This window comes from Leptonychotes weddellii, chromosome 7 (assembly GCF_054177405.1).
Source record: "Leptonychotes weddellii isolate Sample4059 chromosome 7, ASM5417740v2, whole genome shotgun sequence".
In the NCBI taxonomy this organism is placed as follows: domain Eukaryota; kingdom Metazoa; phylum Chordata; class Mammalia; order Carnivora; family Phocidae; genus Leptonychotes; species Leptonychotes weddellii.
The window spans coordinates 93,266,694-93,294,456 of NC_138375.1; the positions used below are offsets into that span (position 1 = coordinate 93,266,694).

The window sequence follows — 27,763 nt, forward strand, 5'->3', positions numbered from 1 at the left end:
TTTTTTTTTTTTAAAGATTTTATTTATTTATTTGACAGAGAAAGACACAGCGAGAGAGGGAACACAAACGGGGAGTGGGAGAGGGAGAAGCAGACTCCCTGCCGAGCAGGGAGCCCGATGCGGGACTCGATCCCGGGACTCCAGGATCACGACCTGAGCCGAAGGCAGTCGCTTAACCAACTGAGCCACCCAGGCGCCCTCTTTTCAGCATTGTTAATGCTCTTGAGAGCATCTGCCAGGACATTGATGTGCACCACCATGGCAGCCCGGAGATGGCGGAGAGCTGTATTTCACTTTAAATAAAACCAGTTCTTGGTTTCCAGGCAGAAGACAGATGTGAAGCATTGTACCTAAACATTAATGAGTCTTTGTGTTTAGATAACGACTCTTGAGTAAATAAAATATTACCTTATGGAATTTGGTTTCAATAGACTCCTTAGGTATAGTAAGGAAACTACAAACTGCCACATGAAATTCTTCTCCTTTTTATAAGTAATAATAATAGCTACATTTTTAGAGTGATTACTGAGTGCTCTAGGTATAGGTTACTTCATTTAATCTTTATAGCACCATCAAGTTAGATATTATTATTATTCCCATTTCACAAACAAGAAAAAGACTCACAGAGGTGAAATGACTTGTCTTTCGGCCAGAGTAAATGGTGGCACTCTATATGACCTCAGAACTCTCCCTCCAGCTCTCAGCCCCCCTGCAGCTGCTTCCAAGCTGCATGCTAGCTGCATAATGTAGGATTTGGGCAAGTACCTAAGTAGAATTTTTACACAAATTTCTGGAGCTCCCCATTTTCTTTTTTTGTTTTTGTTTTGTTTTAAATTTATTTTCTTTTTGATGTAATGTTCCATGATTCATTGTTTGCTTATAACACCCAGTGCTCCTTTCTTTTTTTTTTTTTTTAAAGATTTTATTTATTTATTTGAGAGAGAGAGAGAGAAACAGCATGAGAGGGGAGAGGGTCAGAGGGAGAAGCAGGCTCCCCGCTGAGTCGGGAGCCCGATGTGGGACTCGATCCCAGGACTCCGGGACCATGACCTGAGCCGAAGGCAGTCGCTTAACCAACTGAGCCACCCAGGCGCCCTCAGTGCTCCTTTCAGTACATGCCCGCTTTAATACCCATCACCAGGCTAACCCATCCCCCACCCCCTCCCCTCTAGAACCCTCGATTTGTTTCTCAGAGTCCACAGTTTCTCATGGTTCATCTCCCCCTCCAAGTTCCCCCCCTTCGTTTTTCCCTTCCTACTATCTTCTTCTTTTTTTTTTTTTTGAACATATAATGTATTATCTGTTTCAGGGGTACAGGTCTGTGATTCATCAGTCTTACACAATTCACAGCGCTCAGCATAGCACATACCCTCCCCAATGTCCATCACCCAGCCACCCCATTCTTCCCACCCCCCACCACTCCAGCAACCCTCAGTTTGTTTCCTGAGATTAAGAATTCCTCATATCAGTGAGATCATATGATACATGTCTTTCTCTGATTGACTTATTTCGCTTACCATAATACCCTCTAGTTCTATCCACATCGTTGCAAATGGCAAGATTTCATTCCTTTTGATGGCTGCATAATACTCCACTGTATATATATACCACATCTTTTTTATCCATTCATCTATCAGTGGACATCTGGGCTCTTTCCATAGTTTGGCTCTTGTGGACATTGTTGCTATAAACAATGGGGTGCACGTACCCCTTCGGATCACTACATTTGTATCTTTGGGGTAAATACCCAGTAGTGCAATTCCTGGATCGTATGGTTGGAGCTCCCCATTTTCAAATCCCTGCTCTCTAGACCCTACCTTTTCAGATTCCAGCTCCCTTAATCTAGGACCCAAACTCTCTCTCTATTCCATGTATGAAGAACAATACCTGTTCAAGCTCCACCTTCCATGCTACAGTTTAGAAATTGTGTCCAGCCAAAATGGGGTGAATGGAAAACTCAACCTTAAGTGTTTGCTTTTCTCATGGCTCTCTGCCCTGTGCTATCTGTTGCCCAGTGCCCAGTTTCATAATCTATGGCAGGAAAACAAGTATACTGCCAACTGTTCCTCCTATTATTTTTAAGTTTATGTATTTAATTAATCTCTACACCCAGCATGGGAGTCACACAGTCTTCAGACTGAGCCAGCCAGGCACCCCTGTTCCTCTTTTTTTTTTTTTTAAGATTTTATTTATTTATTTGACAGAGACACAGTGAGAGAGGGAACACAAAGCAGGGGGAGTGGGAGAGCGAGAAGCAGGCTTCCCGCTGAGCAGGGAGCCCGATGCGGGGCTCGATCCCAGGACCCTGGGATCACGACCTGAGCCGAAGGCCGTCGCTTAACCGACTGAGCCACCCAGGCGCCCTGTTCCTCCTATTTTTAAACATTTGATCATATTTTTCTTGAATACTTGATTCGATGACACAGTTCATTGCATCACCTTTCCCATTCTGTAACAATTTTCTTTTATTCCATCTTTTTAAAAAGATTACTGTGATTGTTAAAACCAAATATATGAAACAATGATCTTATACTCTGTATTTCTCAAGTACCTAAGAATAATGTGTCACATTTGGGGTCACTGCTGAATATTTCTACATGGTAATAACACATCTATTTTGGGCTTTTTTGTTTAACATAGTTCCATAGAATTATTTCTGTGTATTGATGATAATTTCATATATTGAGCTTTAGATTCTAAGTAGTTCTTTAAAGATCACTGTATGTTGTCATATTTCTTCCCCCAGAGAATAAACTAGTTAATGCCTTTATTCTTCCCACCTACCTAATTGCTAGAGTATCCACCTGTTATAGCTTAAAAATTACTTCTTTTTCCATTGTTATTTATGAAATAAAAGTTCTAAAATAGTTTGAATCTATTTTTGAATATTACACGTTTCCCCCAATACCTGAAGTAAAGCATTTCTGTGAAACCTTTCATAATCTAAAATAGCATAAAGCCAAGAATCAAGTACCATTTACAATTTATATGGAAATTTTTTTAACATTCCAGATGACAAAAGTAACCTCTCAGGATTTTCTGGTACTTTGGTACACAACTTGCTAGTGGATGCACAAAATAAATCGAGATAAAGCACAGATGCTCACAGTTCAGAAATAGGACAGCCGGATGCTGCCTGAGACGCCAGGGAAGGAGCCTGGTAGTGCCTCTGTAACAGCCTTTGCAGAACACACACTGAATGTTATTTCTGTATTTTGCCTTTTTCATAAAAAGGTAAATCTTCGGGGCGCCTGGGTGGCTCAGTCGTTAAGCGTCTGCCTTCGGCTCAGGTCATGATCCCAGGGTCCTGGGATCGAGCCCCGCATCGGGCTCCCTGCTCAGCGGGAAGCCTGCTTCTCCCTCTCCTACTCCCCCTGCTTGTGTTCCCTCTCTCGCTGTGTCTCTGTCAAATAACTAAAATCTTTAAAAAAAAAAAAAAAAAGTAAATCTTCGGATTTCTTTTGGTTAGTGAAAAGGTGCTGCTAGTGTAGGTCTTTGGTATAAAGCAGAGTGGCCTAACAAACTTTCAAAAAGCATGGGGATACTTATATTCAGTTTATTTTATTTTTTTTAAAATAACTACATTGTTGGGGCACCTGGGTGTCTCAGTCGGTTAGGCCTCCAACTCTTGATTTTGGCTCAGGTCGTGATCTCGAGGTTGTGGGGACAGGCTCTGCGCTCAACGTGGAGTCTGCTTGTCCCTCTCCTGCTCTTCCTCCCGCTTGTGCGCACTCACTCTCTCTAAAATAAATAAAAAACGACACTGCTGCTTGTTATATAGAGCAATCTTTTTTTTTTTTTAAGATTTTATTTATTTATTTGAGAGAGAGAATGAGAGAGAGCACATGAGAGGGGGGAGGGCCAGAGGGAGAAGCAGACCCCCTGCCGAGCAGGGAGCCCGATGCGGGACTCGATCCAGGGACTCCAGGATCATGACCTGAGCCGAAGGCAGTCGCTTAACCAACTGAGCCACCCAGGTGCCCTATATAGAGCAATCTTATAGGAAGATATGTTTAAATGAAAAAAGTAAGATGCAGAAGTGTATTCTACCTGCCTTTTATGTAAATATACATTTACGAACATGTCTGTGTGTGCATTGATGGTCACCTCAGGGTGATACTCAAGTTATCTCTGAAGAGGGACTAGAAGGTAGGCATGTGAGAGAGACCTCACAGCATACCCTTTGATGTTTTGTGTTTGTGTGCTGTGTACGTTTACTGACAGTAAAAATATGTAATTGAAATAACTCTGGTAAGATGTTTCTATCATTACTCCTTTCAACTTTTTAAATTTTTCGTTTTTATAGGTAATTCACACAGTATTCTCTAATAGGTAAGTGCTTTTTCCTCAACATTTTTTGGAGAATACTCCATACCAGTATATAAAACTGCCTTGTTTTTTAAAGTTGCATGGTATTTTTATGTAGAGATGTGTCCCATACTTATTTGAGCTCTTATGGATGGAATTTTAGGCAGTTCCCAGTTGTTTGCTATTTAATGCTACAGTTAGTATTCTTTTACAGAATTCTTTTTGTAGATTTATGAATACATTTTTAGAATTACCTTAATAGAATCTAGAATTTTAATAGTTTTTTGCCATGTTGCTCTCAGTAGAGACTATTTTTAGTATTCTCACCAACATTGAGAGTTCCTGTTTCCCCCATTCTTTTCAATCTTAACGACTGAGCAACTCAGGCTCCCGCCTCCCTTTTTTAAAGATTTATTTATTTGACAGAGACAGCGAGAGAGGGAACACAAGCAGGGGGAGTGGGAGAGGGCATTCTTTTCAATAATCCTTAGGATTCTTGTCAATCTAATAGTTGGAAATGGTTATCTCACTATAATTTTTTTATTATTGTAAAGTTCAGCATCCTGTCATGTGTTTAAAAGCTGTATTTCTTTGCTGAAAACTTTATATCACCTTTGCCTACTTTTTAACTGGGATGTATGTTTTTCCTTTTTGATTTGCAAGAATTCTTTATATGTTATGGAAACCATCCCTCTGTGATATGAGTTGTAAATACCTGTTTTCTAGTTTATCATTTATTTGACCTTGCTTTTAAGGTGTTAGTGATTATTGCCTTTTTAACAGAAATGTTTACCTTCCTATATCTGTGTGATAATTTTCCTTTTATCAGTTTAGGTATTTGTGTTTACTCTTTTAATTCTTGTTTTTCAAATTTTATCGATAGTCAATTCTCATTATTCACAGATTATGTATTTGCAAATTTGCCTGCTCACTGAAATTTATCTGTAATGCCCATGTCAATAATTACGGCACTTCTGCCATATCATTCATAGACCAGTGCAGAGTGGCAAAAAATTTGAGTCTTCTGACACAGACATTCATACTTGAGCTTGAGCAGTGTTGTCTTCATCTTTCTTTTTTAAAAGATTTTATTTATTTATTTATTTATTTATTTATTTATTTATTTAGAGAGCACAAGGGGAGGGAAAGAGAATCTCAGGCAGACTCCCCGCTGAGTGCAGGGATCTCACGACCCTGAGATCATGACTTAAGCCAAACTTGAGAGTTGGATGCTTAACTGACTGAGCTACCCAGGTGCCCCTGTCTTCATCTTTCATCTCATACTATGAACAAGCATTTTTTGCAGTCTTTTAGTGCTATATTTTTCACATTTCTGTGCCTTTTCGCTCTTTAAAGCGGCCCCCGAACATTGTGCTTTGTGTTCCCAAGTGCAAGAAACTGTGAGGTGCCTTACAGAGAAAATGTGTTGGTTAAGCTTCATTCAGGCATGAGTTATAGTGCTTTTGGCCATGATTCAGTGTTAGAATCATCAGTATATATTAAGTAACGTGTCTTTCAACAGAAACACACATTTTAAAGGCTTGCCTGAACATAGCTCTCTATTCTAGGAGCAATGGCTCAGTTTTCACAGATTCATTGTCCTGTTGTTGTTTTTTAAGATTTTACTTAACCATTTGAGAGAGAAAGCAAGCATGGTGGGGGGAGGGGCTGAAGGAGAGGGAGAAGCAGACTCCCCATTGAGCAGGGAGCCCCACATGGGCTTGATCTCAGGGTGGCGAGTGTCCATGCTGGGCGTGGAGCCTACCAAAAAAAAGTATAGTGACTTCTTTAAGATTTTATAACTTGAAAGAGAGCGAGTGAGAGCACAAGCAGGGGGAGGGACAGAGGGAGAGGGACAAGCAGGCTCCTTGCTGAGCAGGGAGCCCGATGTGGGGCTCCATCCCAGGACCCTGGGATCGTGACCTGAGCCAAAGGCAGATACTTAACCGACTGAGCCACCCAGGCGCCCCATATAGTGACTTTTTAGAACATAACTACCATGAATGAGAATTTAGTGTATTTATTTTGAAGTCATTCTACAAGCAGTTTACACAAGACTAGGGATAGTGAGAATAACTTTGTTAGTAATTTCGATGAGAATTCAAATATAGCAAACCCAAGTTTTTATTCCATATTTTCCCAGTATTTAATATATGTGTGTGTGTGTATCTAAAGTGGGTAACATTCTTTGGAGTCAACTAACTGTTCATTAGTTGTTATGCATGAGCCTGTATTTATCTTATACTGATTCTAGAGTTCAAATACATTCTTTACTGTGTTCTGTCTTATTATTTTGATGATTCTTCATGGATTTCATCAAAACACAATACTTTCGAGATTTCATGGCTCATGATTTTGTTAAATGGACAGATTACAGGTCCCTTCTTTGTTGTGTAACAGCAAAATACTTCATTTTTACATTTATTAGCACCAGTAGGAATGAGCAGTCCAATTACTGTTTTTCATTTCTGTATCATCTGTTAGCTTCCATTTACTTCTGTATCCACATTTTTCTTTTACATTTGTCCACTCGCAGCTTTACCGAGTGAATTTTGGTGCACAAGCCTCATAAAAGGTGAATACTGGATGGGGGCAGGGAAAAAAGATGAATACTGTTATATGTTTGTTTTTTAGCAAAGTGCGATGGTTCACGTTTTTACCACAAAATATTATGGTGAAATCCTCCCTGTTTAAGGACTGAATGACACTACTGCATTTCCTTTTTTTTTTTTTTTTAAAGACTTTTTTTTAACTTTTTATTTATTAGAGAGAGAGCACAAGAGGGGGTAGGGTTAGAGGGAGAAGCAGACTCCCCGCCGAGCAGGGAGCCCGATGTGGGACTCGATCCCGGGACTCCGGGATCATGACCTGAGCCAAAGGCAGTCGCTTAACCAACTGAGCCACCCAGGTGCCCTGTATTTCCTTTTTTGTCCTCAGAAATGTATCAGTTCTTGAGTTGGAGAAAATGCACCTAAGTAGCATATGCCATTTTGAAGACTCATCATCTGAGACTTTGCTTATAGGAACAAGTTCACCACCACTGTTAGTCTACAGTAGGGAGCACCAATTTTTTTTTCTTTTTTTTTTTTTTTTAAAGATTTTATTTATTTATTTGAGAGAGAGAATGAGAGAGAGAGAGCATGAGAGGGGGGAGGGTCAGAGGGAGAAGCAGACTCCCCGCCAAGCAGGGAGCCCGATGCGGGACTCGATCCCGGGACTCCAGGATCATGACCTGAGCCGAAGGCAGTCGCTTAACCAACTGAGCCACCCAGGTGCCCTCTTTTTTTTTTTTTAAAGAATTTATTTATTTGACAGAGACCCAGCGAGAGAGGGAACACAAGCAGGGGGAGTGGGAGAGGGAGAAGCAGGCTTTCCGCAGAGCAAGGAGCCCGATGTGGGGCTCGATCCCAGGACCCTGGGATCATGACCTGAGCCGAAGGCAGACGCTTAACAACTGAGCCACCCAGGCGCCCCCACAAATTTTTTCTTAAGGGCAGCTGACTCAGTCGGAAGAGCACGTGACTCTTGATCTCGGGGTCGTGAGTTCGAGCTCCACATTGGGTTGTAGAGATTACTTTTAAAAAATAAGAAAATGAGGGGCCCCTGGGTGGCTCAGTCGGTTAAGCGGCTGCCTTCGGCTCAGGTCATGATCCCAGAGTCCTGGGATCGGGCCCTAAGTCGGGCTCCCTGCTCGGCGGGAAGCCTGCTTCTCCCTCTCCCACTCCCCCTGCTTGTGTGCCCTGTCTGTCTGTCAAATAAATAAAATCTTAAAAAAAAAAAAAATGAAAAGACTAAGAAATAATATTAAAATAATTTTTTTCTGGGGTGCCTGGGTGGCTCAGTTGGTTGGGCGACTGCCTTCGGCTCGGGTCATGATCCCAGGGTGCTGGGATCAATCCCCTCGTCGGGCTCCCTGCTCTGTGGGGGAGCCTGCTTCTCCCTCTCCCTATGCCTGCCGTTCCCCCTGCTTGTGCTCTGTCAAATAAACAAAAATCTTTAAAAAAATTTAAAGTATTAAAAATAAATTTTTTTTTTCTTAAAAGACTAGATAGTAAATAAATTAGGCCATAGTTTTCCAACTGCTGGTCTGTATGTTGCTGTCTCCGCATTCATCTTCTAACTGGTTTAATAATTATGAAAATATTTCTTTTGCCAATTTTGTTCTCTGCTATTACAGAGAATGAAAAAGTCTGAACTGTCAACTGTTTTCAAGGAAGGCTTAAAAAAAAAAAAAAAGACTTTAAGGATGAAGGGCAGTGTCTCCAGACTTCCATTAATACATCTTGAAAGAAAATCCAGTACTTTGGGCAATAGAATAAGATAACTGAAGGATGATGTAATAGTGATCATCTCATTGTTGATGATTTATTACATTATCGTTTTAGGTGATTCTGTCCTTCCATGTTGTTATTATTTCAGTCTTTTTTTTTTTTTTTTTTTTTTAGCATAGCTGCAGATAATCAGTGAGTGTATATCTGTTGTTAAATAACAAATTACCCCAAAATTTAGCACTTTAAAACAGCACATTTATTATCTAGTTTTTGTTGGTCGGGAATCCAGGAGCAGCTTATTAGCTGGGTGGTTCCCATGAGACTTATAGTAGTCTCAAGTTTTTGCTGGGACTGGAGGATCTGCTTCCAAGCTTACTTGTTTTTGTTTGGAGACCTGAGTACCTTCCTTCTTGGGGCTCTCCATACACAGCCTGCGAGTCACAACATGGCAGCTGGATTCCCTAGTGCAAGTGATCCAATAGAGAGTGAGCAACACTGCACCGTCCCTTCCACCTTTTTCTGTTCTTTAGATCTAAGTCCAACCCACTGCAGTCACAGGAGTGGGATGACACAGTCAACTGGAGGGGATTACCAAGGGCATGCAAAACAGGAGACAGTTAAATCACTGGGGATGATCTTGAAGGCTGGCTACCACAATGAGTTACAGTAAAATATATACAGAGATGAAGAAGAATAAAGTGTTCAAAGATAAGGGATAATAAAATCACTAAAATTCTGTATTTTAGATTTATAAAAGAATCCAGTAGCATTATAGCATAATTGCAAAATAAAAGTTTTATCATTATTATTCTAAGTAAATTTTCTCTGTTCTTTGGCAGGCCTCTAAGAAATAGTCATGAATCCTTAGAGTTATTAGAACTGCTCAAAAAAGAAACTCAAAAACTAAAGTAGGACCCCAGTGGACCCAGATGATACACCAGGAATTAATTTCCTCTTTTTGCTTTTGTTATAAGTTTTACAAATTCCTTCTTATCTACTGTTTATTAAAATGGGTATCTTAGTACAGTGAATTTTTCTCTGGATAGTGCTTTAGTTGTATTTTGTAGATTCTATTATGTAGAATTCTTAGCATTTTCTAGATACTCAAACTTTTTTTGTTTTCAACTCTAGAGATGTATAATGTTTTAATTTCTAGATAATTAGGTTTAGTTACCAGTTGTAGTTAGGTGATGTTGTTTGTATTGTAATCACTGTTGGGGTTTTTTGTTTTTTGGTTTTTTTTTTTAAAGATTTTATTTATTTATGTGACAGAGAGAGACACAGCGAGAGAGGGAACACAAGCAGGGGGAGTGGGAGAGGGAGAAGCAGGCTTCGCGCTGAGCTGGGAGCCCGATGCGGGGCTCGATCCCAGGACCCTGGGATCATGACCTGAGCTGAAGGCAGATGCTTAACGGCTGAGCCACCCAGGCGCCCCTGGGGTTTTGTTTTTTTAAGATTTTTATTAGAGAGCGAGAGAGAGCACAAGCTGGCGGGGGGGGGCAGAGGGAGAGGGACAAGCAGACTCCTTGCCAAACAGGGATCCTGACACGGGACTCCATCTCAGGACCCTGGGATCTTGACCTGAACCGAAGGCAGACGCTTAACCAACTGGGCTACCCAGGCGCCCCAGTTTTTTTTGTTTGTTTTTTTTAATACATGATTTTGATCATTTTGTAATATTTTTAATTCTGTTAGGACAGATCAAATACCAGTGTTCCTTAAAAAAAATTTTTAGGTAGTCTGGCATGTTTATTCTTGCATGAATTTCACAATTTGTGTAATTATTTATCTTATGAAGATTGAATTTAATATTGTGTTGTCTTTATATTAGTTTATTCTAGTTTTACTTCCCTTGATGAGTGTATTGCTTTCCACTTTCTTTTTCTTTTGGTTTTATAAGAAAATGCGTTTTTAAATTGCATATGTATATCTAGATCTTTTTTTCCCCCACATTCAGGTGCAGCTCTCTCCCAAGGAGAATGGTATTTTGATGCACCATGGTCAACGTGAACAGAATTTCATCTTTTTCTTCATGAACAGTTGGTTGGGTGGAATAATCACCTGCATTTCCCCTTGTTGCATGTGACTCCTGCTTAAATAGCCAGCCCTGTGCTCCAGGGGAATAATCAGTCTGAATAACTCAACAGTGGAAATGTGAGTAATTAAAGAAAGTCAGTCACATGTAGTACAGAAAAGTCAATCTGTGAAAATTTCAACTCAGCCCATTTGTATATTGTAACTTTCTTAGTATAAAGTATGTTAAGCTTTTTATTAATGCCTTTAAAAATAAATGGTAAATTTTTTTAACCTTGACTGTATGAGTATTTTTCTTTAGAATATATATGGTGAGGTATATCTGTATAAAAATGTAAGAGGGGAAAAAAAAGGTAGGAAGAGAACTCAAACTTGCTTAGATAAAGGGTTGTAGGGCAAAGATACAACCATTTGTAAAGCCATGTTGTTGATAATCCAAGTTTAGGAAACAAAGCTTATGTGAAGCTGAGTGTCACAGCTCTGGACCGAGCCAGGCGGGGACCACGGCTCTGTTCCATTTCTTAGAAGTCATATTGTCATTTTCCTCTCCACACTTTGTCTTACCTGCCTGCCTCTCTCTTTTCTGGCCTCCAGATTTTCCTCGTGCGCGCTGCCGAACATGGCTGCCCACGCTTTAGTGCTTTCATCACTGCCTTGCAGTTCCATCTACTATCCATTTGACTGTATCTCTGTCAGCTGAAATTCTCAGCAGAGGTTGAGAATCCTGTTGTTTCAGTTGAGTCTAAGGATGGGTATCCATGCATCTGGGATTCTCCCTAGTCTTTTTAGCTGTGGGAGAAGAGGTTAATATAAAAAGTTCTATTTCTTTCAGAAGTTTCGTCTGAACAAACTAAATGTACCCAACTTATTTGTTGAATAAATAAAATGAATATTCAATTCCTGGTAAGAAACTTCACAGAATGAGATGTTGTATGGCTTAAGCTTTCTTGTACAGGTGAGAAGATTTTTATTTTTCTTGACAGCCAGTATTTTAAACATTTGGCATCTTTTCATTGCCTGAGTGTGCCAGGTTAAATTTAGTTATGAAGATAGCTTATTTGCTTTTGATGACATTTTTGTCAATACCTAACAGTTGGAAGGTGGCTGTAGGTTCAGGCAAGTCGTTCATTTCAGCAATTACTTAGTTTTGTTTATGTGCTGGGTACTCTTCTACCTGTTTGGAGATTAGCAGTAAACAAAACAGATGAAAGTTCTTGCTTACAGTGGCAGGAACCACTGGCAAACAAGTGAAGTGTGTAAGGCGCCAGAGAGTAATGCATGCTGTCGACAGAGATGAAGCAGGGAAAGGGGTTGGGCAGAGTGCAACTGGAGTGTGGATGCTTTTTTAAAAAGAATGATCAAGGGGGCACCTGGCTAGCTCAGGCTGGAGAGCATGTGACTCTGATGTTGGGAAAGTATGCGACTCTTGATCTTGGGTTTGTAAATTCAAGCCCTGTGTTGGTTGTAGAGATTATTTAAAAATGAAAAAAAATTTTTTTTGAAGAATGGTCAGGGAAGCTGAGGTGACATTTGAGCAGAGATGCAAAGGAAATGAGAGCCATTCATGTAAGTGGAGAAAGAACCTCCCTGGCAAAGGAAATGGTAAGTACAAAGCCCCTAAGAGTGAGTTTGGCATGTTCAGGGAATGGCAAAGAAACCAGTGTGGCTGGAATGGAAGTGAACAAGGAGGAGAGATTAAAGAGATGGAGATAAGAGAGGTAGCCAAGGGTCAGGTGACCTGTAGGCCACTGTAAGGTCTTCTGCATTTATTTTCATCTGGGATCCACTGGAAGGTTTTGAACCAAAGGTACAGCATGATCTGATTTATTAAAGTGTCTTATGACTTCTGTGTTTGTGTTGAAAATAGACCATAAGGTTCAAGGGAGGCAGCAGACTGACTGGTTAGGACCAGTGGTTGGTAGTGGTTGGATCTGAGTGTATTTTTCAAGTAGAGCTCAGCCCTTGCTAATAGACTGATTACATGTGGAGTATGAAAGAGAAATCAAGGCTGACTCCCTAGGTTTTGGGCTTCAAGTAGAAGAACAAAGGTGGAATTTACTGATATGGAGAAATTGGCATAGAGTACTTGCAGGAAAGGAAGGATAGGAGTTGGGTTTAGACAGGTGAAATTTGAAATGAAACTCTTAACTCATATTAAGAGGAGTCAGATATGAGTCAAGAGTTCAGAGGAGAGATCTGGGCTAGAGATGAAAATGTAGAAGTTCGCATAGACTTGGAATTTCAAGCTGTTCAACAGAACCAGATCTCCAGGCAAGTGCATTTACATAGAGATGTCTGAGAACTCTGGAGTACCCCCAGTGTTTAGAGGTCAGATACGAGGAAAAGCAGTAAAGGAGACTGAGGGAACTCTCAGTGAGTTAGGAGGAAACCCAGAAGCGGTGCCCTGGAAGCCAAATGGAGCATTCCAGGAGGGAGTGATGGGCCACATTAGAGTTACTGCTGGGTCAGATGCTGTTAACAAAGTAGGGTGAGGACTGAGAAGTGTTCATTGAATTGAGCAATATAGAGATCATTGGTGACCTTCGTAAGAGCTGTTTTGGTGGGATGGAGCAGAGAAAAGCCTGTGGGAGAGAATGTAAGAAAGAACAACTGAATGTTGCACCATATAAACAATTCTTTCAAGGAATTTTGCATTTCTGAATTTGTTATATTTATATATTCGTAAAATCATATCTAACTTTGAGTTTTTTTGTGAATCTTAGTTCATTTGTGTACTTGTTTATGACTATGTCATTTGTTTACATTAAATTTCTTACTGTGAGTCCTGATAAAAATCTGAAAAATACGGAGTTAGAACAAGAAGATGTAGGTATGGTTGGATAAGAGGTTGAGGATGGTAGGGGATGTTTCTCATGTGGGCACAGTGGAAGAACTGAGGGAGTTGGAGAGGGTTGTAATAGGTGATCAGAAGGGGAGAAGTTTAGAAACAAAAGGGTGAGGGCGCCTGGGTGGCTCAGTTGGTTAAGCGACTGCCTTCGGCTCAGGTCATGATGCCAGGGTCTGGGATCGAGTCCCGTCTCTGCCTGCCACTCTGCCTACTTGTGCTCTCTATCTCTCTGTCAAATAAATAAATAAAATCTTTAAAAAATAAAATAAAATAAAAAAATAAATCTTTTTTAAAGATTTTATTATTTGACAGAGCGAGCGAGAGAGGGAACACAAGCAGGGGGAGTGGGAGAGGGAGAAGCCGGCTTCCCGCTGAGCAGGGAGCCCGATGCGGGGCTTGATCCCAGGACCCTGGGATCGTGACCTGAGCTGAAGGCAGACTGCTTAACGACTGAGCCACCCAGGCGCCCCTAACATACCATTTTTAATGGTACATGCACATGGTAGAGAATTCAAATAGTACAAAAGATATGCAAGAATCAAACCTCCCTCCTCCTAGCCCCTGGCTGTCCTGGTCCCCTCCTTAAAAGCAACCACTACCTTGTTTCTTATATATCATGTAAGACGTTTTTATAAACATTCATGTGCATATATCCTGTCAATCTTTTTTTTTTTTAAATGTTTTATTTATTCATGAGAGTCAGAGAGAGAGAGAGAGAGAGAGGCAGAGGGAGAAGCAGGCTCCCTGCTGAGCAGGGAGCCCGATGCAGGACTCGATCCCAGACCCTGGCATCATGACCTGAGCCGAAGGCAGACGCTTAACCATCTGAGCCACCCAGGCGCCCCAATGTCAGTCAATCTTTAAAAAAACCTAACTAGGTTCTTTTGGTTTAATAGTTTTATCATTTATCAAGTTGTTTCTTCTCAGGTCCAAATCCAGCCTTCAGTGCCTTCTCTGCAGTAATAGATCCGGACTCTGTAAAGACCTGTCCCCTCAGCAGACACAGTATGAAGTTCGGTCACTAAAGGGTAGTGCTGAGACAGCACTTCTTTTCCCCACAAGGGACTACTTCTCCTGCTCCCAGTGTGCTTTTTCTAGCAGCTCCCGGCCTCGAGTGTTTTTTTTCCTAGCACCCCCTGTTGGCAGCACAAGGCACCACCACAGGAGTGGCTTCCTCTGGTACCCCCAAGGCATGTTCTCGGCAAGCTCACACCTTCTTGGGCTGCATTTCCACAGCTTCGACCGACCTCCATGGCTGTGCTCTCTCCACTGAGGTCTGAATCTTAGGAATTCTATTTTGTACTTGGTGCTGATTCAGTAAGTGTTGAATCAAAAGCTTCTGTACTAAGAGCTTTTTTCCTTAAAGCCTACTTCTACTTCACATTGGCATAACTATTATACCAGAATGAATATACCAAACAGATCCTACACAAGTATTAAGGAGTATCTCTTGGCCCACAAAAGATTCACCTGGACCCTGTGTTAAAGTCTTGTTTCATTTAGATAGAAATGAAATTTGTCATTTTATATATAACTTGAATACTTCTTCCATGTTTTGGCTTTAGGACAGATCAGTGCACCTCACTCCACTCCCATGGCTGTTTTTGATCTCCCTTACCACAGTTAACCTGCAAACCGGATGCTGATCCCGAATAATGGAGGATTAGGTGTATAAACTTGAATGAAGGGCTGATCTTTTAGTTGGGGAGGATCATTCAGGAACTGCAAAGGTACTGGTAATCTGTTTCTTAAGCTCACTGATAGACAAGCAGTGTTGATTTGTGTTTGTTTTTTTTTAACATGCCTTATTATAAGTATCCTTTGGTGTGCAATGTTTAATAATGTTTTGGAGAATTAGGTTTTTAGAATTGACAAATTCTTGATTCAGCAGTTTTCAGCTAATTCTTCTGTAGCTAAATGTTATATTTCTGAATGACTGGAGAGAATGGCAGCATCCATTTCTAGTAAACCCTTAAGTGTTGCAGTTGAGGAGGTCCTTCTTTCATGGCAGTAAACACGTGATGCCTTCTGCATCCAGGAGGCAACCAGCAGGCCAAGTGTGAGGAGTCATGCTTGGCAGGAGCCACACACATTGACTCACGACTTAATGGGTGTGGCCTGAGCTCTGATTCGGTCAGTGAAATGCCTGGAAATAGTCACCTCTTTCGAGTGTGGCATGTTGTCCAGTGCTTGGAAGAAATTTCTGTATCCTTCCTCTAATCTTGTGACTGACTGAAGATTTAAGTTCTCAAGTTTCTGGAAACCTCCACTGGTTGCTACCTTGGCTATAAAAGCTGAGTGTTTGCAAAAACAGAATCATAAGGACTTTATTTGAATCGTGGTAGATTAGGTTATTTGCACCAACCCACCCCCACAACTACCACCACCACTCAAAGTAGAAAATGCCCAATATTATCTCCTTAAAAATCCCAAACCACTAACAAAGAACTACCTGGCCAAAACCCAAGCGAAAAGCAGAAACCAGAGAAGTAAAGTTAAGCCCTACAGCACCGAAGCTACTTTTCCATGAGAGTTTTATGCTAATTTGGGCTTCTCTTTTTCTCTCTCAGGAGAACGACATCACTTGATCCCTAGAAAGTTTCTCCTTCTAAGGCCTTACACCTGGAAATGTTTTTAGCACTTTCTAGCATCCCCTGGTGTTCCACACTTATCTTTTACTTTCTGTGTCCAGTTCCTGTAGCAGCCATTTCTCCAACGACTCTAGTTCCTTTTAGGGAGGCCAGTATTAGGAGTCAAGATCTGGTGTGTGGGGTGTTCATTACTACTAGGTCCCTTTCTAGTGTGTAGAGATATATAGCTCACTATGTGTATATGTAGATTTATATACCTATATAGGTTAAAAACCTTGAGTCCACACCAGTATTCCCATGTCTAACACCTTAGAGTTCTTTATAGCCTCTCTTTTCAGTATTTGTAAATTCCTTCTCCAACAATGAGGAAACTTGGTTCTCATTCTACATGTATTATGTACTGTACTTGTATATGCCAGTCACCTCCTCGGCCCCTGGACCTTGCCTCTGTCCCCCTCAGCCTTCCTGCTCCTCCCCCAGCCACATGCTGCCTCCAAAGGAAGGAAAGAGAAGGGAAGAGCAAGACACCCAGGTGATCATTCAGCAGGCTAATGTTTAAGAAGCACTACTGCTCTAACTCCGTATCTCCACCGACTCCTCTTATATTCTCCTGTGTTTCAAAAAAAAAAAAAAAGGGCCCAAAATGGAATTCCTTCTGCTCCTGCCCCACATCACCAAACCAAGACTTAATTTATAGTTTGAGCTCTCCCAGAAATGGAATCGTCAACCAGCAAAGCAGGAATCGCCCAATTAGCACGAGTTAGGTCATCTGCCCAGCAGACCTCTGCCATCCCCCCTAGAGGAAAATAACCTTACAGTAACCAGCCCACCTGCTTTTTTGCCTACTGTAACTTTGTTCCTGCTCCCGTATACCTGTAAAAAAATCTTTCATTTTATACAGCTTCTCAGAGCTCTTTTCTGTGTCCTTCATTCATTGGATGCTACCTGATTCTAATCCATTTTTGTTAAAATGAGCTCTCAAAATTTTTAATATGCCTTAGTTTATCTTTTTTTTTTTAATTTATTTATTTGTCAGAGAGAGCACAAGCAGGGAGAGCGGCAGGCAGAGGGAGAAACAGGCTCCTTGCTGAGCAGGGAGCCCGATGCGGGACTGATCCCAGGAATGGGATCATCCAAAGGCAGATGCTTAACTGACTGAGCCACCCAGGCGACCCCCGCCCTTATTTATTTATTTGACAGAGAGAGACAGGAAGAGAGGGAACACAAGCAGGGGAGTGGGAGAGGGAGAAGCAGGCTCCCCGCTAAGCAAGGAGCCCGATACGGGGCTCGATCCCAGGACCCTGGGATCATGACCTGAGCCAAAGGCAGATGCTTAACGACTGAGCCACCCAGGTGCCCCCCGAAGGCAGCTTCTTAACGACTAAGCCACCCAGGCGCCCCAATATGCCTTAGTTTATCTTTTAACACCTATTAGAATTCTCCCAGGAGTACACATTCCTTTTGTAATCGTAAAAAAAAAAAAAAAATATTTAGGCAATTTCTATAATTATCATTTTGTTAATTCTGAATTTTCACATCCTAAGTTCTCTTAAAAGACAGTTTTACCTATATGAGGTCCTGGGTGGCTCAGTTGGTTAAGCGTCTGCCTTTGGCTCAGGTCATGATCCTGGCGTCCCGGGGATTGAGCCCCTCGTCGGGCTCCCTGCTCAGCGGGCCCTGCTCAGCAGGGAGCCTGCTTCTTTCTCTCCCTTTGCCCCTCTCCCGGCTTGTGCTCTCTCTCTCTCTCTCAAATAAGCAGGCTCCCTGCTGAGCAAGGAGCCCGATGTGGGACTCAGTCCCAGGATCCTGGGATCATGACCTGAGCCCAAGGCATACACTTAACTGAGCCACCCAGGTGCCCCAATAAATAAAATCTTTAAAAAAAAGTGGAGATTGTTGAGTCTAGATAAATACAGGTCCAGGACCATAAAGTGTATGTGGGGTTTGAAAACCTAATGCAAATGCACTTAATCGCATACAACTATTTTTATAACTTTTAACTTTGTGCTTGTCAGTTTCTCCAAAATATGAAATCCTTTGCAGAAGTGATTCCAGACCTTCAGAACCATTGTGAACTTTCTGAATTAATGGTAATGAACACCAGCGCCTTGTTTATTTTAGCAGTATGTGGTCATGTGATAGAAAACGGTTTTTTGTTGTTTTTTTTTTAAGATTTTATTTATTTATTTGACAGAGAGAGACACAGCAAGAGAGGGAATACAAGCAGGGGGAGTGGGAGAGGGAGAAGCAGGCTTCCCGCGGAGCAGGGAGCCCGATGTGGGGCTTGATCCCAGGACCCCGGGATCATGATCTGAGCTGAAGGCAGACGCTTAACGACTGAGCCACCCAGGTGCCCGAAAACGGTTTTTCAACAGGAATTGCTCATCATAAATAAGAAAATAAGTTCTACAAATACCTATTAAGCACCTATCATGTACTAAGTACAGATGAGGATACTACAATAAACAAGACCAGGACCATAAAGTGTATGTGGGGTTTAAGTGGGCTCAAGAAAGAGCAAGGCCAGAGCTTGATGGAAACCCCGACTCACCTGTGCAGAAAATACCAGGTCTCGCCAGAGCTGCAGCTCCTGCAGGGGAAGCAAGGGGCCAGCGCTTGAGTCCAGTCATAGCTCTTCATTAGCAAAGATGGTGGCACTGCTGTAAGCTTGAAAAAAAAGCATACCGTGAGACCAGCCAGCGTTGTATGTCCAGTATTGGTGTTCAAAGTATCCCTCGTATATACACATGGAATGTGGATGTACAGCATTTGTTTCAATGTGATTGGAGGAGGGCTTGGAAAAGATGGAAGGTTATGATGAAGCAAGACTACACGTTACTTGTTGAAGCAGTGGTAGATACATGGTGGCTGTATGCTACAGTCTTATTTCTGTGTGGATTCAAATTTTTCTATAATAAAATATTTGAAAATGATCTCTTCATCATCTAGCATCAGAATAAAACAAGATTAATGCTAGAGGAGATTCTCTTTCTCCCCAAGGTAGTGTCAAGATTTGAGAAAATCAAATTTTCCTTGTTCTCTCCCTTAAGAACAGGCAGGTTCATTTTTTGCCCTTTGGGGTAGCCACTCTCTGAGGTAGTCTCCATTAGACTTCCCACCTTGGGCTTGCCCTGGGGTTGGATTCCTATCTTCTGTACACTGTGAAGACTTGAAAACTAAACAACGTTAATTTAGTTCTGGACATTTCTTTAAGATGAAAGCTTGCTTCACTGTTCCACCTTTAACCCCAGGATCCCGCTATTCACTTCATTTTTAATTACTGAGTAGTACTCTTTTCCCTTGTGTCTCCTTTACTCACACAATTACCACACGCACAACACTGCTGAGACCAGATGTGTGGGGGGTCCTACCCCTGCCTCCCAGCAGCAATTCTCGGACAGCAGCTGGGTGTACTACAATTCAACTCCGTTCTAACACTCCCCAGAGACAGTGTCAAGACCCCAGAGTTAAGAGCTCAACCCCACAAGACTGCTCCTAGCCCACTGCATTTGCTAGAGTGGTTCACAGAACTCAGGGAAACACTTACCAGTTTATTAGAAGGTATGATAAATGATACAGATGAACAGTCAGATGAAGAGATCCACAGGCCAAGTCTGGGTTGCGGGGGGGTGGTCCTGAGTACAGAAGCTTCCATCCTCAAGGAGTTGGGTGTGTCACCCTCCCATTGTGGATGTGTTCTCTCACCTGGAAGCTCCCTGCACACTATACTATTGGGATATTTATGGAGGCTTCCTCAGGTTGGCTTGATTAATCATTAATTCCATTTCCAGCCCCCTCCTCTGGAGAATGGGAGGCGGGGCTGAAAATTCCAACCTTCTAATCATGCCTTGACCTTTCTAGGAAGCAGCCCCCATCCAGGAGCCACCCACCTCATTAGAACAAAAGGTGCTCTTAGTGCTCTTACCACTTAGGGATTCACAAGGGTATCCAGAGCTAGGTACCAGGGGGGTGGGGGGGGGTGAAATCTGTATTTTTCTATTATCTCACACCCAATTACTTAACACTGATTTCTTTTAAGAACATATTTAAAACTAATCAGAAATTTTGATTGTTTTAAGGAAACAGTCAATGACCCAACCCTGTCATATTTCCCTATGCTCATTTATGCTAAAAAAAACTAAGGCACTCCAGAAGAATAGAAATCTCTTAGGAAAATAGGTTTTAAAATGGATTATGACACTTTAAAATGAGGAGGAGAATGAAAGAATGAAAAAAAAAAAAAAAGGCAAAGGAAGAAATAAGCAAAGCCTTTGGAATATGCTGGAGTCTTTACACCTGATGCGAGAGGTAACTCACTCCTGACCCAGGAATTTACAAAATGTTCTCCCTGAAGAAAATTAAAATTCAAGTTATCAACTGTTTGACTTAGAGTATACACTGATCTATGAATAATAGTTGCTAGAACTTGCCCCACCCCCAATATAGAGTTGCATCGGATTGAGGGGCATGGTATTTGGACAATCATTCCTTTAATTTTCATTTCTATTAATGGAATTTTTTAATGCATTGCAAAAAAAAACCCAGAACACCTGTGAATGTTTGAGCCAACAAAGAGCCTTCTCAGGGTCATGTCTTCCAGAGATCCAGTTCAAAATCTGAATTATATTTACATTTCACAGCTATACTTTGACTAATGAGGAAGTATAAGCTACGGGGAGGAAAATGGATTCAGAAGGGTGGGTAGGTGTTAAGCAAGCGATCCTTCTGGTAGGAACACCAGATTTCTGAGCAAACACTCCTCTCCCACTTTCAGGTCATATTCTTTTCAGGGTTCTCATTTTTTTTTTAAGATTTTATTTATTTATCTGACAGAGACACAGCGAGAGAGGGAACACAAGCAGGGGGAGTGGGAGAGGGAGAAGCAGGCTCCCCACTGAGCAGGGAGCCCGACATGGGGCTTGATCCCTCATGACCTGAGCCGAAGGCAGACGCTTAACGACTGAGCCACCCAGGCGCCCCAAGGTTCTCAGAATATTGAGTCCTCTTAGCCAATCAGTTCTCTTTTTGCTTCAGCCAATTTGGGATGGGTTTTCGGTCACTTGCCACTAGGGACCCCTTACTAACAGAGTACAAAGTAACCCACCAGGCGGCAGCAGCTGGGAGGCCGGCTGGGGGTGCTGGTGCCTGATCTGAACGTTATGCAGGCCTTTAGGTGGGGGCAGCCAAGGAAGGCTAGGGGAAGTGGCCTCAAAGAGGGAATACTGGCTCTAGTTCAGCAAGACAATGTCCATGTGGGAAACAAAGGCAAAAGAAATGCAGCTTAAATTAAAATCTCCTTATAGCTTGCAGCCCACTGAGAGATACCTGAAACCCGCAGTGTGACCTTCCTCAAGGAACCCATGGCCGCCTCAGCGCCTTAATGTTTAAAAGTAACCTTACCTTGGCAGCAGCAGCCCCTCGAGGTCCTGAAAGCCTTCCTTCCAGATTCCTTGGAGACTTGCACTCTCCCTAACCCCCACTAATTAAGGATACCATCAGTCACTCCTCACAATCCCAGTATAGCTCTTTTTGCCCACAGGTCCTGTCCCGTGAGTAGGGAGGGGGTAAAGGTGATGTGGTTTGGGAATGTAGGTGATGTTTCGTGGGGTGGAGTCCAGAGCTGACGACCAAGACAGAATTCTTGAGACGTCTTTGGTGCAGACTGGGGGCTTATGAAAGCACGGGGACAGGACCTGTGGGCAGAAAGAGCTGCTCCATCGGGGTTGTGAGGGGTGGCTGATGATATACTCGGGAGTTGGGGGAAGTAAGGAAAAGGGAGGTTTCAAAAGAACTTTCATATGCTTAAGAGGACCGACCTATAAGATACTGGGGGCCTTGCCTTTGTCAAGTTCAGGTTATTTTCCCCTCTAGCAAGGCATTAACAGTTAAGATAGTTGGGAGATTCCTGGAAGAAAGTCACGCACGTCCCATCCAGGAGTGGGGGTGGGGGGAGGTTGCAGGGTGTCAGCTTGTGCTTTGTCTTCAGCTCGCCTTCTGCTCCCTCATCATTAGCACGTCATCAAAAGCCAACCTGAGAAAGCATTTGCTGTTATAAATTACCACGACACCAACAAATCCCTCGTAGCTGTGAATATACTGTGCAATTTCCTCTAAGGATTTCTTCCTTTGAAGAAATTCAGATCTGTAATTAGTAAATGTAATTAAAATTTACCTCAGTGCTACGTAGAGAGGTCCTACATCTTTTATTGTGGTGATGATTACACAATAAACATTTGTTAAAACTTACTGGATTGTACATCTAAAAATGATGAAATTTATCATGCTTCAATAAACTGTCAAATTTTACCTCAGCACTTATTTATGAGACTCATCATTATTTTCATATAATTCTTCCTTCTTTTTCTTCCCCCAGTGTGTACTCAGTCGTTGGTTTATTTCTCAAGACGTGCACGCTCCAGTGTTGAGTCAGCGGGGACAGCTGTGGCTCTTGGCTGCGTACAGGTTCTCCCGTGGCTCAGGTTACAGACAACTCCATAGTGAGGGCACGGCGCACACAACATAAACAGGAAGCCTAAAAACCCCAAGCTACTCCAAGAAGACACGCAGGAGGGGGAGGGAATTCTTCCTTATTTCTATTAGTGACAACATGTATAATAATTTAAAAATTCAATCTTCGGATTATCTTTTCCTTTGAAGCAAATATAGAATACAATCAAAGAGATTCTGACTTACCGATATATATAGGCTGGATGTGTTGTTTATTTGTTTAACTATGGTTACTAAATCCAGTTCCTGTGGTTATGATGTGAGAAACTAAGGCAAAAAGAAAAATTAAATTTCCTTACCTCCTACAGCCCACTGTCAAGTCCTTGAAACAGGTAGAGCGACATTCCTCTAGGGACTCAGCTGCCTCGATGTTAATACTTTGCTAAGGGCAAAGGCAATCTTAGCCCGAACCTCCTGGATCCTGTAAGTCTACTTGAACATATAGAAATTCCTCTGGAAACTACCTTTATCTCTACCTCCTAAGATATGTTAGCAATCATTCCCCAAGAATATGACCCACTGATATACATCTGAAGGGTCTTATGATGGAGTTTTTACTCAACAGTAATAAATGACCTTTTCCTAACAACAGCTAGCCCCCTCAATGTCCTGGAAACCTTGTTTCTTTTTTTTTTTTTAAGATTTTATTTATTTATTTCCAAAATACCTGGGACGCTTACACTATCCCAAACTCCCTCCCAACTTGAAAGTATATAAATGGGCCACTCCTCGTGACCCCAGTGCAGCTCCTTCTGCCCACAGGTCCTGTCCCCGTGCTCTAATAAAAACATCTTTCTGCACCAAAGAGATCTCAAGAATTCTTTCTTGGTCATCAGCTCTGAACCCCAACATCTTTCCTACATCAGTTACACATAAGTTACTGGGAGTAAAGGAAATTATATAAAATAGTACTATACAGGTTTCCTCTGCTACTCCAAAGTAGAGCGTTCCCATTTTCATAAAGCAAAGAGTCTATTATCATTAATTAATATGGAAAACTTTTTGAGCTTTCCCAGACCCCAAAGATAACCTCTGTTAGGTTTTTCTGATACTTAGGACACATCTTGCTAACTAATGCACCAGATGAATGAAGATTAAGCACCAATGCTCACAGACAGCTCAAAGCCCTGGCAGCTTGATGCTGAGATGCTGAGTGTAGTTCCCAGGAAGGAGCCTGGTGGTGCTGCTCTCATGGCCCCAGAGAGGGGCCTGCACTAGAAGGGCTTGCTGCAAACCAAATGCTGAGCACTATTTTTGCTTTTTGTTTTTTTTTATAAAAGTGAAAATCCTCTCCGGATTTCTTTTTTTAGATTTATTTATTTGAGAGAGCGCACACAAGCAGGGAGAGGGGCGGGGAGAGAAAGAGAGAGACAGAGAGAAAGAAGCAGATTCCCTGCTCAGCTCTGCACAGAACCTGACTCAGGGCTGGATCTCAAGACCCTGAGATCATGACCTGAGCTGAAATCAGACGCTTAGCCGCTGAACCCCCCAGGTGCTCCCAGACTTCTTTAGGTTAGATAAAACAGGTACCAATGTAGGTCTTTCATAGAAGTGGCTTAAATGCAAACTTTCAAGAAGCAGAGATACTTGTATTTCATCTGCTGAACAAAACACAACTTCTTAAAAATGGAAATTAATGGGACACCTGCCTCTTGATCTCGGGGCTGTGAGTTCAGACCCCACATTGAGTGTAGAAATTACTTACATAAATAAACTTAAAATGGAAATCAATTTTGAAATTTTGAAGGGTATATTGAACACCATTTACAAAACATACTCCTATCCACAAAAGTGAAACAATTTTTAAATTAACTTTTAAAAAAAAATTCCTCTATTTCAAATATAAGGGTCCTTTCTAGTCGTATTGTAGTAACAAGTGGTCTGGGAGTCAAGAGGCTAGGTTAGTCCGTTCCAATACTAACAGGAAGGTGACCATTCTAGCCACTGTTCTCTCCTCACATGAGCAAATTAACTATCAGGTGACTCATTTATTTCTTCAGGGCCACCATCCTGTGGACAGCCAGAGTCCTCAGTTTTAAGGTGTCCAAATCTCTCCTGGGATTTCCCGTCTATGCATAACCTGCCTGGCACATGACAGATAAGGTGATACCCGACGTACATGCTTGGTATGGACTTAGGAGGAACTCAGTACATGGTACTTTCTTAAACATTACAATAAAATCTACTTAGGCTTTTTTTTTTAAATATTTATTTGAGAGAGAGCACGAGACAGAGCACAGAGCACAAGCAGTGTGCTTGTGGGGGAGAAAGGCACAGGGAGAAGCAGACTCCCCACTGAGCAGGGAGCCCGATGTAGGACTCGATCCCAGGACCCTGGGATCAAGACCTGAATCGAAGGCAGATGCTTAACCAGCTGTGCCACCCAGGTGCCTCTGAATTCACATTTATACTTAATTTTCTGTTCACACTAAAATTGAATAAAAGTAAATTAGAGATTCTGTATTTACTTTAATTATAAAGCAATGAAATTACCACAATTTAATCATAAGTAACTTAAATACAATAATGTGTGATGACTTTGAAAACATTATAACAAAATAATAGAAAACAAAATTAACCGAGTGAACTAGTATTACATTCTGGGCATTTCTGTGACAGGACACAAATTTTAAAATTTAATAAAATCCTACATTTTCTTTTTTCCCCCTCACCTCTCCCTTTTTTTTAAGTTTATTTTACCTTGTAGCAATCCATCGTAGGGCTCGAACTCATAACCCTGAGATCAAGAGTCTCATGCTCTTCCGAATGACTGAGCCAGGTGCCCCAATCCTACATTTTCTTAGCAAAAAGTTTCTTAAATCAGATTTTCCTTTCAAACTGGTCTTCATATCTTAATTGGAGCTTCTTCTGAAGAATCGCTTTATTAACACTTGCAAATGTCCTTTTAACACATACAATGTGTACTATATGTTGGAATCAAATACTTGAAGAAGTTGGAATCTTATGAATACAGCCAGGACAACAGTGAAGAGAGTCGTGAACAAAAACATCACAGTCCACACAGAAAACATTTTGGCACACAGCACAAACATAGACCTGCAGTGAAAAGAAGAAAAGAAAATTTAGAAAGTAGTTTCCAGAAGTACAGCACAGCTAGAAGACATTCAAATTGCTTTGCTCTTTTATCGATCAATTTTCCCCACCCATTTACCTACTTTATTACTTCCAATGTACTATTTATTCTCAAATCTAAGGTGACTATTTTACCAAAAAAACTATCCCTTACAAATGAGAAAATTACTTTGACACCTTAACGTCTCTTGTATTGTAAAACATCCTTAATTACTTTGTTTTAAGTAATTATCCGGGGAAGACACATAAGCTTGAAATTAGTACTAGTTTCAAATGCTTATTCGTTCCTCTGATTTGATTAAAAAGAAAAACATAAATCTTTAACACAGATTTAGTTATTGCTAGGGAATGACCTCACAGCTGTACAAGTTATATTCCCCTTTTATTTAACTATTAAAGAATATGGAAAAAGACACATTTAAGACAAAAAGAAAAAATCCATTTTATCTCTACTTACTGTTATCATACTTCTGAGGAATAACCCGATATGAGCCTGGTTTTCAGTAATGTACTGAAAACTTCTAATGCTATTTCCTCAATATTTCTTGTATAATACTTAATATTTATTTATCTTTTTTTGTAAAATATTTTACTTATTTATTTGTCAGGAGAGAGCACACAAGCAGGGGGAGAGGCAGAGGGAGAGGGAGAAGCAGGCTCCCCGCTGAGCAGGGAGCGCGACATGGGACTCGATCCCAGGACCCCAGGATCATGACCTGAGCTGAAGGCAGATGCTTAAACAAAGCTTAACCAAAGCCACCCAGGTGTCCCAATACTTAATATTTAGAAAGCACACGAACTTACATGTTGGTCTTTCAATTCCCCCTGACATCCATAACAAAATCTGAAAAAGAAAGTTTAAGAATCATTTTGTTAGGAATTCACTCCTTAAAATAGCTCGGCAAAATCTCAATAACAAGAATCCTGTAATTAATAAGTAATTATCTTCACACATGACTTTTATGAGAAAAACAGAATTAAGAATACCAATAACTTAAAAAAATTCTATAGTATATCCCAAGATCATCTCACAAAGCAAAATCCTACTTTAAAATTTTTTTTTAATTTTATTTTCATCAAGGTTAAATAGGAGCATGATTTCCCTACTGGGATTCTGTGAGGGAATTAAGCCCTACAGAAAATAATCTGAGTGACTATTCAACTCTCCTGAGAACAGCAGGTAGCTGGTATAATTCTAGATGGACAGAAGAGAAGTTAATTTATGTGTGGTTACCTGAGGGCTTAATTTTCAAGGAATGGTTTAAAGAGTTAAAAGTTCTCAAGACTTACTACAAAAAATAGCGGCCTTCTCCTTACCAACCCCACTTCATTTCCAGCTCCCCGAACACTTTCAAAACTTTTAACTGTTACAGTGCTATTTCTTGTGTTTTTCTGGCATTGGCTATAAACCTCCAACTAAGGAAGATCAGAATTTAATTCTCTTTCAAACCTCTTGATCCAACAGCATGTACACACACATAACTAACGCCATTCTCAATTCTTTCTGTGTACTAAAATCATTTTGAATAGAAAAATATTAAATGTTTAGTTTATTATGACTATAAAAACATATTCAGCTGAGCCATGTAATACAATTCTTCTTCTCTTCAAAATATTTTTTTCCTGGAGTTAATAACTATACTGTTGTCCACAAGCTTAGTTTTCTATAAAATTACCCCAACTCAGCCTCAACCTTTCCCTGAGAAATCTAAATGTCGTCCCTATGGTCACCCACATCAAGAGTTCTAGTTTTCACCCTCTTGGTGACATCTCTTCTGCAGCATTCTGACCTTCTCCAAACTGGACTATTCTCCGCATCTGACACAAAAGTCTTATTCTGGAATCTCCCCTTATCATCATCCTAGGGCTTTCTTAAGCCACGTTTGAACTAGATCAATATTCCTATTCTCTTCCAGTCATTCTCTTTCTCAGGTCCTTTGAATCATCTCTTCCACAGCTTCCCCAGAGTCTCTTTTTGAGGCCTTGTAAATCTGAAAATGGCTTCATTGACTTAACTGATAGGTTTGCTAGGTATGTAATTTAAGTTGGTAATAACTGAAGGAAATCACTTCCTGGCAGTAGCCAGTATTGCTGAGACACAAAACAATTTT

The 27,763-nt window shown here is 41.2% G+C and overlaps 2 protein-coding genes across 10 annotated transcripts in view; one reads left to right on the plus strand and one right to left on the minus strand.

The window, feature by feature from the left end:
- LOC102741088 (survival motor neuron protein) overlaps positions 1 to 10,886 on the plus strand; it is a 37,946-nt gene extending 27,060 nt beyond the window's left edge. Inside the window, exons 9-10 of one of the 2 annotated variants that reach the window (XM_006738857.3) lie at positions 4,307 to 4,332; positions 10,537 to 10,886. The gene's annotated coding sequence lies outside the window, so the exon portion shown is untranslated. The remainder of the gene's footprint in view (positions 1 to 4,306; positions 4,333 to 10,536) is intronic. The other variant, XM_031034063.2, reaches the window with a different exon arrangement.
- The window catches only part of GTF2H2 (general transcription factor IIH subunit 2), a 39,759-nt gene continuing 18,310 nt past the window's right edge, over positions 6,315 to 27,763 (minus strand). For 3 of the 8 annotated variants that reach the window (XR_014147142.1, XR_014147144.1, XR_014147139.1), the window contains exons 15-18: positions 26,457 to 26,496; positions 18,604 to 25,616; positions 11,178 to 11,402; positions 8,713 to 9,040 (exon numbers count right to left, since the gene is read on the minus strand). Coding sequence is in view for 1 of the 8 variants with exons in the window: in XM_006738856.3 (XP_006738919.1) it covers positions 25,497 to 25,616; positions 26,457 to 26,496 (160 nt within the window). In the remaining 7 variants the exon portion in view is untranslated. Of the gene's footprint in view, positions 6,891 to 8,712; positions 9,041 to 11,177; positions 11,403 to 18,080; positions 25,617 to 26,456; positions 26,497 to 27,763 lie in introns of those variants that run through there. The other 5 variants (XR_014147143.1, XR_014147140.1, XR_014147141.1 and 2 more) reach the window with 5 other exon arrangements.